Source organism: Pleurodeles waltl, chromosome 8, assembly GCF_031143425.1.
Source record: "Pleurodeles waltl isolate 20211129_DDA chromosome 8, aPleWal1.hap1.20221129, whole genome shotgun sequence".
Lineage (NCBI taxonomy): Eukaryota > Metazoa > Chordata > Amphibia > Caudata > Salamandridae > Pleurodeles > Pleurodeles waltl.
In genome coordinates, this window is record NC_090447.1 from 312,876,492 (window position 1) to 312,893,703 (window position 17,212).

At 44.3% G+C, this 17,212-nt stretch overlaps 1 protein-coding gene across 1 annotated transcript in view; it reads left to right on the forward strand.

Annotated features, from left to right (window-relative positions):
- The window catches only part of C8H3orf52 (chromosome 8 C3orf52 homolog), a 100,687-nt gene that overhangs the window by 33,274 nt on the left and 50,201 nt on the right, over positions 1-17,212 (forward strand). The window contains exon 2 of the mRNA XM_069204149.1: positions 3,790-3,876. Within this exon, the coding sequence (XP_069060250.1) occupies positions 3,790-3,876 (87 nt within the window). The remainder of the gene's footprint in view (positions 1-3,789; positions 3,877-17,212) is intronic.

A 17,212-nucleotide genomic window follows, 5' to 3' on the forward strand; every position in this document is an offset into this window, starting at 1 on the left:
AATCATTAGTGAAGCAGGTACTATAATGCATTTTTCGACCAAATCGATGTGGTAAAAAAAGGAAGTGTAAAACATTGGGCAGATTATGAAAAGTAAAAATCAACAGGTTCACGCTATAGAAAGAAATGGGATATGAGAATCATATGTATTAGTTAAACATGGCAACTAAGTTGTAAGCTTAAGAGGAAGAAATGAAGAAAACAGGGTTGAGAATAGAAGTCGAAGGAAAGGAAGAAAGGACTTAGTTATTAAGGAGTTTGCATGAAACAAGAGGTCAGCCTAGCAGATAGCTATAAACAGTGTTGAAAAAAGAAAGTATCAAACTCTGAATCATCCAAAAAAAGAGCACCCATGTTAGAGATGGTCCTTCTGCAATAAAAAATGCTTTCTGTAAATTGCTGTGGTGTTCCATGAACTCTTGTTTTGAAAACATAATGAAAATTAAGTAATTAAATAAGAGCAAGGATAGTTCTTAAGAAATGTTATCAGGACCAAGTTAGCACCTCTTGCACTACAAATGACGGTGGCCTTGTGTGAATAAGATGATTCCAGTCTGCAATATTTTGTGGATCGCTCTAAGGGTAACTGTACCCTGTACCATGTACAAGTAACCCAAAATACTACACATACAAACAGCTTCATAGGATAAACCAATGTATTATGTCCCTAAACCGGTGTATTACACATGTGCACCCATGTGTGAATCATGCATGTCAGTCTTCTATACATACATACCTGCGTGCTTTCCATACCAACCTGTAAATTACAATAGCATAACAATACATTCGGAGTATAAACGAATACAATACACCTTACAAACTTGTATATTATATTCAAAAGAGTGGGGCATGTATGCCACCAATAGTGTTATGTTTATGATCCATTACACTATGAAGATAAATCACCGCAACATGCTTACACATCTCTACCTTGAGCATGCATACAATTATGCCATGCATGCACCCCAGTATTTATTTTACATGCACCAATGCAATGAATGAGCAGAGGAGTTTGAATATTAAATAAAACAATATGCTTGGATATAAACAGTTGTGTTGTGTGTAAAATCACACACCTTAAGCTATATGGCTTCTCTCGTAAGCCACTGTTCTTGAAAGAAGCATTATTAGTTAACCTGTGCATATTGATAACCGAAGCCAACGCTATTGTATGGTACTTGAAAACCAAAATAACTGGATTCAGTACTGTAACTACAAGGACACATACAATATGTTTAAGGAAATTACCATTTTACTTGATGTATGAAACACTATGACCAGTCTAAAAATAATAGGGGTCACATAAGAGACAGTTAACTTTTGGCATGATTAGCACATTTTTTGGATAGTGTTTGCTGCTTGCTCTTTTCGGCTTGTAACAACAGAACAAACTGATGTAGAACAACTGATGGAACCTATTACCTATAAGATTTTGCTGGCCACTGGATGATGCACTTCCCATTGGCCTTTGTTAGATGTTTTCGTCATGTAGAGTCCACGACCTTCGTATTGTGACTTTGGTGTTTTTCTTTTTTGGACTACCCCATAAGAAGCAAGTGGGGTTTTGTAGTCTGAGGGAGCTGAGCTAGATTCATTGAAGGATCTTTAGTAGCCTCTATTAGCCAATCAGTATTAAGGACTTCACATAAGTAAGTGACAGAGATATCACAGAGCCCAAAGTGTTTTCGTGTAACGTGAATGTAACTCACAATTTTGTTTATTTAAATTGCAGGAAGGGATACTTCCAGGTGTTCCACAATTTAGGCAATGCAAAGCAAGCTTCATCCCACCTTAATTGTTAACACGTATCCAATAATTCTTTGGAAGTGTCTCAACGCTGGCTTGATAGGAAAATAGAGATTTGGACTAGAGGTACAACGGGCTTACACTGTATTTCATACTGAGGGCTTATCTGAGGGATGAAATATATAAATCCTGAGAAGCAATGTTCAGATACTCTAGCAAGTCTTCTGAGACCTGAAATGGAAGATCGACTGGTGCATTTGCTAAGCCTCCAAAGGCAGCAATCCGCTTTACTTTCACCTCACCCTCGTCAAGGGTGTCGGACAGGTGCAAAGAGGGGGAATTTTTTTAGAAATGTTCCATGGCAGACACATTTGAATTCTCCCAGCTCAAATTCTTCAGACTACCCCCACAAACACTGACAAGGCAGAGTAGAAGGGGGTCCATACTGCAGCATGCTAGCAGGAATACATTAAAACAGTGGTCTCCAACCTTTTCTGTAGCAAGAGCTATTTATGGTCAAATAAAACCATTGCGACCTACTAATATCATTAGTGTTGTAAAAATGACCACATCAGACGAGATTATATAAGTGGCCACCATATGCAAGATTACTAGCAGTGATCATCCCAGTGCATCGGGCAGGGTTGCCAGCAGTAACCTTGAAAAGGTTCTCTGTCTGTTTGGACAATCATTTCTGTGTAGGAAATATATGCCAGTCACAGCGCCGCAGGACTGTAGAAATATTGGTTTAAAGTCTCCCCACATGATTTCCCACTCAAGAAATCAGCTTTAAATGTATTTTGAAAATACAACCATTTTTTCCCAAACATCAGCTTACGAGTTCTGACACTACACATATTTTTGTCTTGAATGGTCTTTTATGGCACACATACAGTAATTCAAAAGCAAACGGTTCCAATTCAGTACCCTGGCATGCACAGAGGAGAGCCACCAGTAGCTCGTTAGAGACGCCTGTATTAAAACCTGAACTCCCCCTCAGAATTCTTCCAAGTGTCTTGAACAAATAAACAGGAGAAGCAGGGGAGTTTTTGTGAAGGAGGGAGAGGTCTGCTGGAATACAGAAAAGCTGAATCGCTAAAGTCTATTGTTTCTGCTAGATGACTCACCAAAGTAACAAAGCCCAAAGCTTTTGACCCTGATCATAAAAGGGCACTCCACTTCTAGAAGTCCTACAGAGAAAAGTGTCAACATTACAAACAACCTAATGTTAAGGCTGTCGCAGGTCAGACATATGTAAGAGCTCCAGGAGCATAGATAAGAAGTGGCGGAGGTATCTAAATAAGTGCCGTCCCTACATCACTGACGATAAACAACTCAAACACTAATTAAACAGTGTCAGAGGGATTTCTTACCACTAGTAATATATTTCACGTGTCAGACTAAGTTATCTTAGTTTAAAATGCACGCTTAAAACTATTGTCCATTTTGAATTTCTGGGAATGTCGAACAGTTAATCATTTAAGTATTTTTTGCTTAAACTTTACATGGAAACATTTGAATGCTAATTAATATTAATACAGAATATTTCCTAAGGAACTCTTTTTGTGTGACTCCCCGCACATTTGGTTCAAATGTGCAGGGTGCGGATAAGAACCAATGTTTGAGGAACAAATTAAGCCGCAGAAAACAAGCACAACAGTGTTATTTTTCTGTAATGTTTAAGCATTTGGATGGCTGTTTTAAAGCTGAAAATCGCGGTGGTGGTTGTAAAGTAGGAGCAAAGGGGAGGTTCGATGCCCTAGCTGGTCCAGGATCCGTAATGAACCAATCCAATGTATGAGTCTTTAAGCGACCTTCTGAGTTTATTTTGATTTGAAATCGAAAGTTACTGAAGTCTAGAGGAAGAGCCTGGACCATGACGTAGCAAATGATTTTGTACATGCCCGAGGAAGTGAAATGAAACCGATTCTCCTACTACAATTGCGTTTTGTTGTTTTTTGTAATGTAAAAAGGGGCAGGCATATGAACCAAAGCTACAACTGCTTTTCTATCATAACGTTGTATTTTCATGCTGTATTTATAGGAAACAGAGCCGCTGAGACAGAATGAATTATTGTCTGCAAACAACGAACAACCTCATTACATTCCTTCAGAAAAATGTCCAAATGGGGTAAGACAAAGTTATAAATAGATATTGATTTCATAGTTTTTTTCTGTAGTAATACAATGTTTTATGTGCTGAAACATCAATTTGTCTGTGAATGGCATCTTCTGCCAGATCACTCTTTATATCCTGTTACAAGAGAGATGCTGCCAGGTGGAAATCTATATATACACCTGTGCTTGGTCTAAAGGGAACCCATTCTGTCTTCACAGCGTATTCTACTTTTTTGCATGAATCATCTGAGGGGAAACAGCCTCCAAATCCGAGTGCGTAACATCACATCTCAATGGGTCATAAGCATTACCAAGACCAAAAGCTCAGGCTTTTTTTATATCTGAAAGTGCTTCTTTATTGATAGAGTATTTTGTGTTTTTGCGGTTGTGGGGATAAATGAATGTGAGGATAAGTTAATGGGTGTATGAAAGAATGGATGAGTGCATGGATATATCAATGGGTGAGTGACTGGGCGTGTGGACAGGTGAGTGCATTGATAAGTGAGTGAGCAGCAGCAAAACAGAATAGCCTCCTTCCACCATCAGACGCGTGGCCCTTTATGCACTCACTTATTTTCCTACCCATTAGTCCATCTTCGCACTCATACGTTCATCCTACGGTCTAACCCGCCACTCAGTCACCTATTCATACACAGAGGCTTTCAGTCACCCACTCGTGTATTCTCTTTCTCATCTAACCATGCACCCAGTCACTTCTCCATGTATCCATACTCTCGGCCATCCATTCATTCATCTATCCTTTAACTCTTTTTTTCCGTTCAACCAATCACGAATCCACACAACTACACACATAAAATCACAAATCAACGAGGAAGCATGTTCATTTAAAAACGTTAGTCTTAATGGTTTTGACAATGACTATTTGTAAATGAAAGCGCTCCTTGATTGATTGCCATGAATGTATGTATTGAGCATTTATAAAGCGCATTCCGGCCCCAGGGCATCGAAGCGCTGACTGGGTGAGGCCATGTCCGCTAGCGGGGAGACTCCAAATCTTATCGCGGGAAGAGCCAGGTCTTAGCCAGTCTCCTAAATGTCAGATAATTATGTTCTTGCTTTAGTTCCAGTGGAAGTGAGTTCCAGATTTTAGCAGCTGCGATCGTGAATGCTCTGTCGCCCCACTTCGCCTTTTTGGTACGAGGAGTTTGAATTCGATAGGCGGTGGCAGAGCGCAACAACCTTTTAGGTCTGTACCATTGCAGTTTAGTGGTCAGTGCCTTAGGCCCAATCCCATGAACGGCCTTATGAGTAATGCAAAGGCCTTAAAAGAGATCCGTTGGGCCACCGGAAGCCAGTGTAGATTTTTGAGGAACTTCTTAGCAGAGGCCGTGCGGGGCAGCTTCAGTAGAAGCCTAGCAGCAGTATTCTGCATCAACTGCAGCTTATTTAGCGATACTTTATCCAGGTTGAGCAGAAGCGCATTCCCGTAATCCAATCTGGAAATGACTAGAGCTAGAGTAGCAGTAATTCTACAAGGTTGTGGAATAAAAGGAAAAACTTTCTTTAATTTCTTCAGAGTCCACATGCAGGTTTTGATTATCTGATTAACCTGGGGTTTAAAGGACAATTGATCATCAAACAGTAATCCTAAATTCCTAGAGGTAGACCCTGGCACAGGGAGAGTGCCACACTCTTTGGGCCACCAAATGGAAGACCAGTATTCCCTCTTGATCCCAAAACACAGGATCTCAGTTTTTTCGCAATTCAGTTTTAGCCAATTGGCCTTCATCCAGCTGTTCACTGCTATCATGCAGGCGTTAAAGCGGGTCGCCACTTGAATGTAACATGAATTTGTGTGCGTGAGAGAGCATGTGAATGAATCAATGAATGTGGATGAATTAGTGATTGAGAGCATGCATAGATTAGTTAATGATTAATAAATGAATGAATGAGCAGGTAAGTGCATGGTAAACAGATGAGTTCATAGATATAGATATGTGCATTGAAGGATCACTGGTAAATTTCTGAAAACATGAATGGATCAATGGGTGTATATGGTGAATGGAAGATTAATAGACCTTGGTGTCCTGCATAATACCCTGCGTAATGCAATGATCAGTACAGCTAGCCAGTGCTAAACTGACAACACCCTGAATGATCACCTTAATCCTGTTCCTCAAAAATATATTGCACATAGGCTCAGCTCCTCGAAATGTGACTGAAGAGCAAAAACAGGCAGCCTGAAAGATAAAAGTGAGCAGCAGACTCCCTCTACCTAGCAACCACATCAGAGCATCATAAACTAAGAGCAGCCTGTACTGAGCATGATATGTGAACTGCCCATCACTAAGCACCCATTATTAAATGAGAGGTGAGTTCACAGCAGCTGGTCCCAGGTCCAGCTGCGAAAGGAGGAGGGTTATACATGGGGCTACCCTAACATGTAAAAAAAATCCTAGCTATAGAAACGTCAACCAAAAGGCATTCCGGCCTTGGGGAGAGAGGAATCTTCTTCATAGAGAGCGATGATGCTTTGAGGTGAAAGCCACAAAACCGATCCACCTTCTTTCGACCAAGACCGTCACCATCAGGACATGGAGGCCACCTACCAGACAAGCAAGGCAGCACAAGTGGCAGTGGAGATGAAAAAAGAAGTCCAAGAAACACCTGGTGCCTAGGCTTTGAGGCTGACTGCAAGAAGATGGGTTACACCTGAAGTCCTCTTGAAAGAAAAGCCTAGGAGAGAGATGGCTAGAGTGTCCTGGTTGATGGCATAAACCCCAGGGTGGGTAGTTAGCATACATAAATAAGTTAACTAAGCTCACAGTGCTGATTCTAGAGCACAAGTCAGTGTATGGAAAACTGTCTAGTTGCTTGAAAAGATTCACCTCTGTCCAGATGTCTGAAACCCAATGGCAAGACTATCTTTGTTAAATCTGATATTCAAAGTGTAGAAGAGCAGATAGTCAAGCCTTTCCCACTTACACATACACACAATGGAGCATTTTGCCTGAACAAAAAATATGTAAGAAATTCCTAAAAATGTGCCTCTATTGAAATATTGTGGTCTAACATTTATTGTTCTTTGATTCCCTATCGGTTGGTCAGGATGTTGTGGTGGTAGTATGTCTTTTGTCTCATGTGCAGGTAGAACCAGCTGTGTTTGTTCCGGGCTGACTGCAGATGTATTAATGTCTGTGTGTGCAAGGGTATCTGTAGGTTTATTGCTGTGCATTAATATGTGCAGTCTATTTTAATTTATGTATGAATGTGCCATTGAATGCACCATAGAAAAGGCAAAGCTATTGGTTGGGTCATTGCTTGTTGGGAGGTCATTCCGAAGCTCATAGTACAACAACAAGTCTTAAAATAGAACTGTTTTTAATGGCTGCAGTATATATAAAATATAAGATTAGAATAGGCTAATATTAAACCATGTTTTTGTATTTATCTGTATTTAAGGATGCTGCTTTTGAAAACACAGGGTTGAAATATACCTTCAACCTCCTAGTTGTTTAAGCCTACGTAGCTCCATGATAACAAAATTAAATGGCTGTGAATACCCTTGCACCTTTTTGTACAATTACTGCCTTTCAAAATGTCTAAGACAAATGTGCATTTCACTGTAAGGTAACATTTACAGCATATCACCTTGTGTGCCTAGATTCACACAGTAGCTGCTTGGATCACTTTATACAATAGTTAGTAGAACTCGTTGACAGCATTGTTTTTCTCAGAGGAATAAAGACAACTACAGCAGCTTCAGCTAATGATGCATGTTGTTAGAAGGTGGGTCATTAGTTGTGTGGCCTGCACAAGTAACGAGTCTGCACACGACCGCCACTGGGAACCAAACACCCCATTGTAGCGCTTGACTCTCATACGGTAGCGTTGCAGAGCAGTCCAAGGCTTACTCAAAGGAGGTGCTGTGGGCTAGTAATCCCCATTCACAAGTACGCAAGCATGACTCCCAATAAATGAATGTCCAGTCTGTGCTTTTTCTTTTGATAAAGTAAAAGTACATTTATTATTCACACACACTACTCAATACTATGCAACAATCTACAAATATATACAAAGTGATAGAATCAGTCTGGGCAAACAGTATGTAATCTCTCAGGTCTCCTCAAGGGAGAACATAATCCAACAATCCACATGGCAAAACAATCCCAGTGCTCCCCATGCGACATTTGAACATTTTGACAGTATTCAACAGTACAGTGCAATAATGACACCTACATTTGTGATTAAAAACTTTCATCTTGCCAAGAGGAGACTGTCAGTATCATTATTCAAATTAGCATAATCAGGAAACATAAGAAACCAAATTCTATCATTATAACCATCAGGATTACTTTTAGATTACTCCTACTTAACCATAAAATAACAGTAGAATACATGGAGCCATACGACTCTACACCTATAGTAGGCACCCTTGCACAAACAAGAACAAAAGTTCATTGAAACTTATGCTTCAAATATCCCTCCAACCCTTGAGGGGTTATCTCTCATGTGTCCCACCCTACCTAGGGTGGGGACACCAACAGATGTTGGGGGGATCTGCGCTGCTCCTGCAGCTCCCCCTGTCTCCTAATACTCCGTTGGTGGTGGCCCCCATCTCCCTGGTACCACCACAGGCGTTTTAGGGGCTCAAACAGCAGCCCCCTGCCCCGCAAAGCATGCTGGGGCGGCTGCATAAGTGATGAGCGGCTGGAGAGCCGCTGTGCCCTTGTCTTCTGCCTTTCTTTCCTTTGGGGGTGCCGGTCCCACCCAGACACCCCCGCACCACAATCAGGATCCCTCGTGGGAGGGCGGCCCAGGGAGCCCACCCCTGGCCGCCCCCGCCGGCTCCCTGCACGGCCAGCACCTCCGGGTGCTGCCACGGGAGCCGGCCTGCTGAATTGGAGTCTGCCCGCTCCAGCGGGCAGACACAGGGATGCTCGCGGCCGGACGGGCCGCGTGGGGGGAGTGCAGCGGCACTCCCCCTTCCTCCTCGCGTCTTCGGGGCCCCGGGATGGGGTCCGGGGCCCCTCCTGCTTGCAACAGGGAGCGCAACGGCGCTCCCCGGAGTCGTCCTCTTCTCGGGGCCCCGGGATGGGGTCCGGGGCCCCTCCTCTCCTTGGGGGGGAGCACGACGGCGCTCCCCCAGGCCCTCTTCTGCTCGGAGCCCCGGGATGGGGTCCGGGGCCCCTGCCAGCCACATTCACGGCGCTCCCCGACTTCTGCTTCGGCTGGAAGTGCGTGATGGCGCACCCCCACTCCTGCCCCATTTGGGCCATCTTCACGGGGAGCGCGACGGCGCTCCCCGACTTTCCTTCAGCTGGGGGGTGCCCCCCCCCATTACTCCTTCCTTCACGGGGAGCGCAACGGCACTCCCCGGCTTGTCTTCGCCACCAGGGGCCCCGGGATGGGGCCCGGGGTCCCTTCTCACCAAAATTGAACCAGGCTTCACGGGGCCCCTGCCTCTTCAGAGAGGGGGAGTGCGACGACACTCCCCTTTTCTCCTCTTCCTCCTGGGCAGCCCCCAGGCCCTGGCCCACCCTGGGGGCACAGTCGCAAGCAGCTGCGGGGCTCCACGCGCTTTGTAGCTGCTTTCCCAAAGTCGCCATCCTTTGTCTGGTGATATCTCGGGCCCCCAAGGGCCGATTTTCATCATTCTTGTGTTGTTCCCCATCCTGGTGACAAGCCCTTGCCACCAGGAGCACTCTCCTTAGGCCTCCTGGCCTGGAAGGGTCCCAGATCATCAGGGAGCCAGTCCCACTGACTCCTGCGCCAATCTTTCCTCTGGGTTCCCTCTTTTCCTTCTGGGCAGCGCGCTCTCCTTGCGCTAGCCCGGTCCTTCTCCCAACTAGTCCTCTGGGGGGGGGTTAAAGGGGCCAGCTTGCCTGGCCCTGGCATTCGCCTCGCTGGCCTGGAATCTTTCAGGGGCAGAGTCCCTGCCCCAAGGGCAGTCAGGAGGTTCGTCCTTTCAGTTGTCCATGACGCCCGTCTGCAGTCCCAGTGTCCAGCAGTGAAGCACAGCCAAGAGAGAGAGCTCTCCCCTGTGCAGGACCTTTTAAGTGGGGGCGGAAGTGTCCAGCAGGTCTGCACCTCTGGCCTATCCAGATGTGCCACATCACTTCCTTGCCCCCGTCCCCTCCTTCTTGCACAGTCTTCTGGGATAGCTCAAGATGGCATCCTCCAGGAGTTAGTTGCCACATGTGCTCTGAAAGTCTCAGCCCCTCCTCCCTGACATTCCTCGCAGGGCTTCTCCAGCCTGCTCCTGGCACGGAATAACAGCTGGCTGATTGATGTTAGGCCCTGCTCCAGCAACTGGACAGAGCAGTAATTGGCCCTAATCCTGAGCTGAGGCAGAGAAAGATGACATCCCTGGATGACCCATAAGTTGTACAACTATGCACCTGTAACCTACTGCATCATTCTTTTCTTACAGGTTACAGGGTACTTTGGTGTGACTCTGGTCTCGGTGGACCCCAGAGAACTGGAGTTGCACCCTAGGCCCTCATTTCCCATTGACATTCAATGGAGTATCCCCCCAATGCAAATATCTTAAGCACCCTGACATTGGCATTGAACTGGGTGTCCCTACAGTGAAAAGACAGTAAGCACACTGACTCTCCCTCACATGTATACACCCCTCTCATGAGACCTACTCCAGGTCACCACCCACTCTGCATAGTTCCTCCTGCACCAGGACTACCTAAGCGCAGTTCTTGGGCTGCGCACACTAGGAATCCTCCTCCCACAGCCCGCACATGGGTGCACATCCATGCGCACACATGATCACATGTAACCTGCCCGGGGCCTCGTGCCTGGCTGCGCCACAGCAGCCTTTCCTTAGCACGGCGACACCAGCGGTAAACACGTGCAGTCCATTTTACCATGTGTTAATTGTGCGGGAGTCACCTCATAGGAGGCTTCCTCACAGTAAACAGTCAAAAACCAGGTGGTCAAAAATCGAAAAATCAGGGAAGACCTGATGGTCAGAACCGTCCTCTAACACATGTATTAAAATACTTGATGAAATACTTCCTGAGGCCACTGGTGCACAAACTGAATGGAAGCATTATGTACATACTGTCCGTGATCACTGATCCACAGTCTGTCAGGTAGCATTGGTGCTTATACTATCTTTGAGCAATAAGGCTCAAACAATACTTATTCACTTTATGGATATGGCTGCCCAAAGATGAATGAAGGGAAGGTTACAATACTAAGTTTGGGAAGAGGAAGGGAAGAAAAATACCATTTTGTCTGCAGCATTCATGGCAGCTCTGACCTGAAACATTCTACACATGGCCATCCAACGGGAATGCGAGAGAGAAACCCGACCCACATGTAATTCCATCACACAGATGGGCATTAGGTGATGAAAAAAACAAACAGTTATAAGAAATGAAAACAGCATGTTCCCTAAGTTAGGTTCCTTGCCTTCCAGCCATATAGGAGACAGTTTGGTGCCTGGTACCCACCCCTTAAGGGACATGAATATGAAGATATCTGTTAGAGTGTTCTGCATAGTACGATAATGACCACATCATTTCCTGTAAAGTTTGTTCAGCTGGTTTTCAGTCATACACACTCTCTGTACTCATTCTTTCCCCATCTTTTCATTCTCTCTGCCATACCATTGGCCCTGGGGCAAGGCAAGTCCATCCTTGTGCTAGGGCCAATGTTCCTCAGACATGTTCCTCAAGAAGTCTTTTAAAAGGTCTGAATTGAAGTAAATTCCATCATATATAATAGGAATCTTTGGTATGCCTTTATTATAAAACACTTTTCTTAAGAAACTTGGTCATTACATTAGTGGTTGCATTGTATATCCATTTTAGATTGATCCAATAAGAAAGATAATGAGTACCAGTGTATGTTTTTAGGGAAACCCTCAGTTATGTCCAAAGTTACTTGAACACATGGATCAGCATGTAGCCCTGCAAGCAAAAGTAATTTTATGACAATTTTAGATTTGTCACTGACAGCACAATTGCAACATGACATCACATTATTCTCAAATTGCCAGTGTAACCTAGACTAGCAATAACATTCCCCGAGTTTCAATTTAGGCATGCTCCTTCCCAGACGTTCCCCCATCAGCTAGACCAAGTAACTTCCCTCTTATTGCAGGTGATGGGACTAATTTGTTTCCTCTGTAAACTATCCTTCCAACAGTACTGAGTTCTTTTTACATTTTCCAGGAACCTTTCATACAGTCAGGAGTAATCTCATGTTTTTTAGGCCAACCCTTCTGATCACAAAGTTTTTTTCGTTCAGTGTCATTCCTCATACACTTTACCCATTCATCTTCTCTCACATCTGCCATGTGAATTGAAAGTACACAATCTTCAATCACACCTTCCTACTACCTCTGGGAACCTAAATGGATATGACTGCCAACTCACTGCCATGCTATTCCTTCTGGTTGAAGAAAAACGTAAAACATTTAAATACCCAGTAACATGACTGTGCTTCCCTCTCTAATACAAAGCAATTGGATTCTGCATTCTTTAATGTGGAAGCAAACACCACTAAGTGTTCCTTACCGCTTACAGCTTGGTATTAATTAGTCCCTTATGCTTGCATTATCATCAGAATAGTTTTTCTTGATGCTTCATTTTGCCTAATGATGTGATTTTGGACCTCTTGCAAGATACCATAGATAAGGATGTTGATCTGATCACAAAGGACATTAGGTTCCCTGCGTAATACGTGCTGCATGATATCTTAAAAAATGGCAGCCACTGAAGCAAGCCTAAAGGAAATTCTAATGTACCTGCATGCTCTAAGTGGAGTTATAAGCTTGTTAGGAATGGGGTCTTTGGTTAGCAGTCAGGTTACCCTGTGTCCAATCAAGGAACCTCACTCTAGTCAGGGCAAAGGAGAAACACACTCGGTTAACCCCTGCTCACCCCCTTGGTAGCTTGGCACGAGCATAAAGGCTTAACCCAGAGACAATGTTTAAAGTATTTGTACCAACACACACAGTAATACAGTGAAAACACTACAAAATGACTCAATACCAGGTTAGAAAAATAGCTAATATTTATCTGAGCACAACAAGACCAAAACAACAAAAATCCAACAAACACAAGTCAAATTATGAGTTTTAAAAGATTATACACACAAATAGCGCTTAGAAACACAAATGCTTCAATTAGGTGATATTGCAGCATTGTGACGGAGTCGTTCCCAACAATACGACGCCAATGGCGCCGGTCACAGAGTCACACGGACCCCCAGGTACAGTACCTTGTGAAAAGGAGGAAACACGGCGGTGCATGGAGTCGGGGATCGCAGCGTTGCTGGATCCGAGGCAGCATTGGTTCCAGTGCTGCAGAGCGAAGAAGCGGAGGCGTCACGAAGGGGCATCGGGTCCTTGCGACAGAGCAGTGGAGGTGAGGCGGCATCGGTGCAAAGCGTTGGATCCATGCACTTACGGCAGAGTTGGTATCCAGCGATCACAACGTGTTGCAGCAACTTTCACAGAGCCGCAGGCTTTGGCGGGGCTGCAGCAGCATCGGGCCTGCGGGGTCGTCACACTCCAGCGAGGACCACAGCTTCGGTTGCAGGCAGCGTCATGGAATTGAGCAGCGGCGTCAGTCTGGAGTCATCCGAAGTTGGTTCACTTGGTTTTCCACCACCTCCTCCTTTCAATGGTCCAGGGACTAGATTAGGCACCACTTGTCAGGGCAGGAGTCTAAGCAGAGAGTCCAGGTGCTGGCAGAGGAAGTCTTTAATGCCCTGAGACTTCAGACCAGGGGGCAAGCTCAGTCCAAGCCCTTGGAGATTCTTCTCAAGCAGGAATATACCACAAAGTCCAGTCTTTGTCCCCTTTCACAGGCAGAAGCAGCAACTGCAGGATAGCACAACAAAGCACAGTCAAAGGCAGGGGCAGCACGTCTCCTCAGCTCTTCATCTCTTCTCCTTGGCAGAGGTTCCTCTTGGTTCCAGAACAAAATGTTGAAGTATTTCAAAGTCTGAGGTTTTCGGTCCAATATTTATACCCCTTTCTGCCTTTGTAGTTGCCCAACTTAAGAGTAAAGTGTCTGTTGTTTACAGGTTTCTGCCTTGCCCAGGCCAGGCCTCAGACACACACCAGGGGGTTGGAGACCACATTGTGTGAGGGCAGGCACAGCCCATTCAGGTGTAAGTGGCCACTCCTCCCTCCACTCTAGCCCAGATGGCTCATCGGGATATACAGGCTACATCCCAGCTCCCTTTGTGTCACTGTCTAGAGGAAATTCACAAAGAGCTCAACTGTCAGTCTGACCCAGACAGGAAATCCACAAACAGGCAGAGTCACAGAATGGTTTAAGCAAGAAAATGCCTCCTTTCTAAAATTGGCATTTTCAAGCTAACAATCTAAAAACCAAATTCACTAAAAGGTGTATTTTTAAATTGTGAGTTCAGAGACCCCAAACTCCCAATCTCTATCTTCTCTCAAAGGCAAACTGCACTTTAAGAATATTTAAAAGGCAGCCCCTGTGTTAACCTATGAGAGAGCTAGGCCTTGCAGGAGTGAAAAACTAATCGGGCAGTATTTCACTGTTAGGACATGTAAAACACATCAGTACATGCCCCACCTTTAACATAAACTGCACCCTGCCCATGGGGCTACGTAGGGCCTACCTTAGGGGGTGCCTTACATGTATAAAAAGGGAAGGGTTGGGCCTGGCAAGTGGGTACACTTGCCAAGTCGAATTGGCAGTGCAAGACTGCACACACAGACACTGCAGAGGCAGTTCTGAGACATGTTTACAGGGCTACTCATGTGGGTGGCACAATCAGTGCTGTGGGCACTAGTAGCATTTGATTTACAGGCCCCAGGCACCTCTAGTGCACTTTACTAGGGACTTACTAGTAAATGAAATATGGCAATTATGGAAAAGCCAATTATACATATGATTTCACATTAGCACTGGTCAGCAGTGGTAAAGTGCCCAGAGTAACAAAAACAGCAAAATCAGAGTCCAGCATATAGCAACAACCTGGGAAGCGAAGGCAAAAGGTTAGGGAAGACCACGCCAAGGATGCCAGTTCTAACACAGCTACTTTAGTCAACGTGACTCAGGATGTAACTCTACTTGGTTGTATACTGAGGACACGTCAAGTACACTAAAACAAGAAGTATCCTTGATTAGACTCAGCATATCATGCATTCTCGCTAAAGGATATCTTTCTACTATAATTTGGTTATTCAAATTTCGAAGAATGACAAACAGCCTGATGTCAGAAACCTTGGATTTGGATGATAATGGGCCAGTCAATCTGAACAGTGAATGGGTTCAGTTATCTCTAGTAGCAACAGTCTGTCAACCTTTAATCTAAGGGTTTCATACATTAAATGTGGAATAGGACAAACCTTATGTACTACAAGATTTGCATTAGAAATTAAATTGATGAGATGCCCATATCCAGATAACAACTCTAATTGATCAGTTCTCATCTATGGAAAATCATTAACAATATCTTTCCCACAAAATGGGTTGTCAGCTGGAAATACAGGATCACTTTGATTGGGATAAATTTTGAGTTCAAGATCTTTTTGCTGTCCTCCTCTCCCTAACAATATAGATCAGTTTTCTGTTTATGTATACTATGCATAGTGTAGACCTCACATTGAATTGAATTCCTATTTGAAACATCCCTTTCATGGATATTGGTACACCATTTTAGACCCCTGCTTTGATATCTAGATGTTCTAACTGAAGTTTATTGTCATTGTACTTGGTTGCCCCTAACACTTAGATTGGGCACCCTTATTTAAGCATTAGGCCCATAATCTGTGCCCTTTTCGCTTAGACACATTTTATCGGTATCATATTTTTTTAGCACAGCCAGCTTCTAGCTTGTTGTTTTTATATTTTAATCAGCTGCTTCTTTTCACTTGTTCGCACTGCACAGTTTATCAGCCCTTTGTACACAATGCACTCTGTGCTTTGCTCAAGACTATCATGTACAGTACATGATATACTAACTCGTATTACCACTCCAGGAGCTCATGAGTCAGTCCCCATTTTCTAGATACATCTGTACGTCACTCCTGTTGTTAGAACTCTGTATGAGTTGTTATATAAACAACACATAGGCCTAAGTGGGGCAGAGGGCATTCCAGTCATGGCCGTCCTGGGACACATACCATTCCACTGACGGCTTCACTGATCCTGACACTGACTCTTCAGCATCCCAAAACGATTGCCAGCCAGACAAAAGGCAGACCCTGGGTATCACATTCAGGAATAGGGTCCCGGTTACTCCCTTAGGTCAGAACAGGCAGAAGGGCTACCACCACTATGCTCTCAGACCTAGATATAGGGTGTAGGAATGAATCTCTAGACTCTCTAGAATAATACAACATGGTTGGGTTGTTTATTCTCTTCACAGTGGTTGTAATGATGATTACCATACTATGCTTCATCTGCCTTATTATTGCAGCTCATGCCTTTTATAGTAGGATGCACCTGCTTCAATAAATGCATTGAAACCAAGTTTGCATCTCGTGTTCTGTCTTGGCATGTGTGAGTCTCTCAGTAACTGAGTGAAAGGGGTGTGATCTGTTCATCACAACTTCCCTGAGGAGTCAGTGTCAGGTTTATGTTGCCTCAAATCAACTTTTTCTTTCTAGGGTTGGGTGAGACACTGCTCACCAGCCAGGAGTTAGGCTGACAGTGTCCAAAGTGATGTGGGCTGAGTCAGTCTCCCTTTCACTCTGTGGTGCCGCTCTAAACACGCAGTCTTATCATAATAATAGGAACTGCACAACATCACAGAATAATTTTAAAATGGCCTGACTGTTTAGTAAAGTAGAGGAGAAACAAGAAACAGCAAAAAAGGTAATATGCTTTTCCATCCACATAATATCACAGCAAGGAGATTTTCTACATCATCATTTTCAAGTATTTGGAACACCAGTTTCTTTTCTCCTTCTTCACATTGTTTATCTATGTTGATACTTTTGCTAACACAATAGCTATATACACAAGCACATCACATTGGGACAGCAGGGTCCAGCCCACACTAACAACTGCAAAGATGGTAACTTCTTATTATCTGGATACAAAGTTCAGGACTACAACAAGCACCATAGATGCTGTTGCAGTAATCCTTCATGTGCCGAGCCAATCTCCAGCCTCTCCACCTGTGTCACAGACAACAGTTCTATGGAAGGCTGGTGTTCAGTGACACAGTGGTGGTGGCTGGTGATGGACTTCGTTGCCTCGTGGTCATTGCCCCTTCTCAATGTGGAAAGAGCCAAATTGCTGTTACTCCTAGTGACTGGCACTCGATTCACTGAATGACTGTCCTGTGGATTGATTCAAAATGTGGTTGATATTTCCAGCAAAACAATAGCTGAGGAAGGCAGACCCATTGCCCCAATCTATCTATGGAGT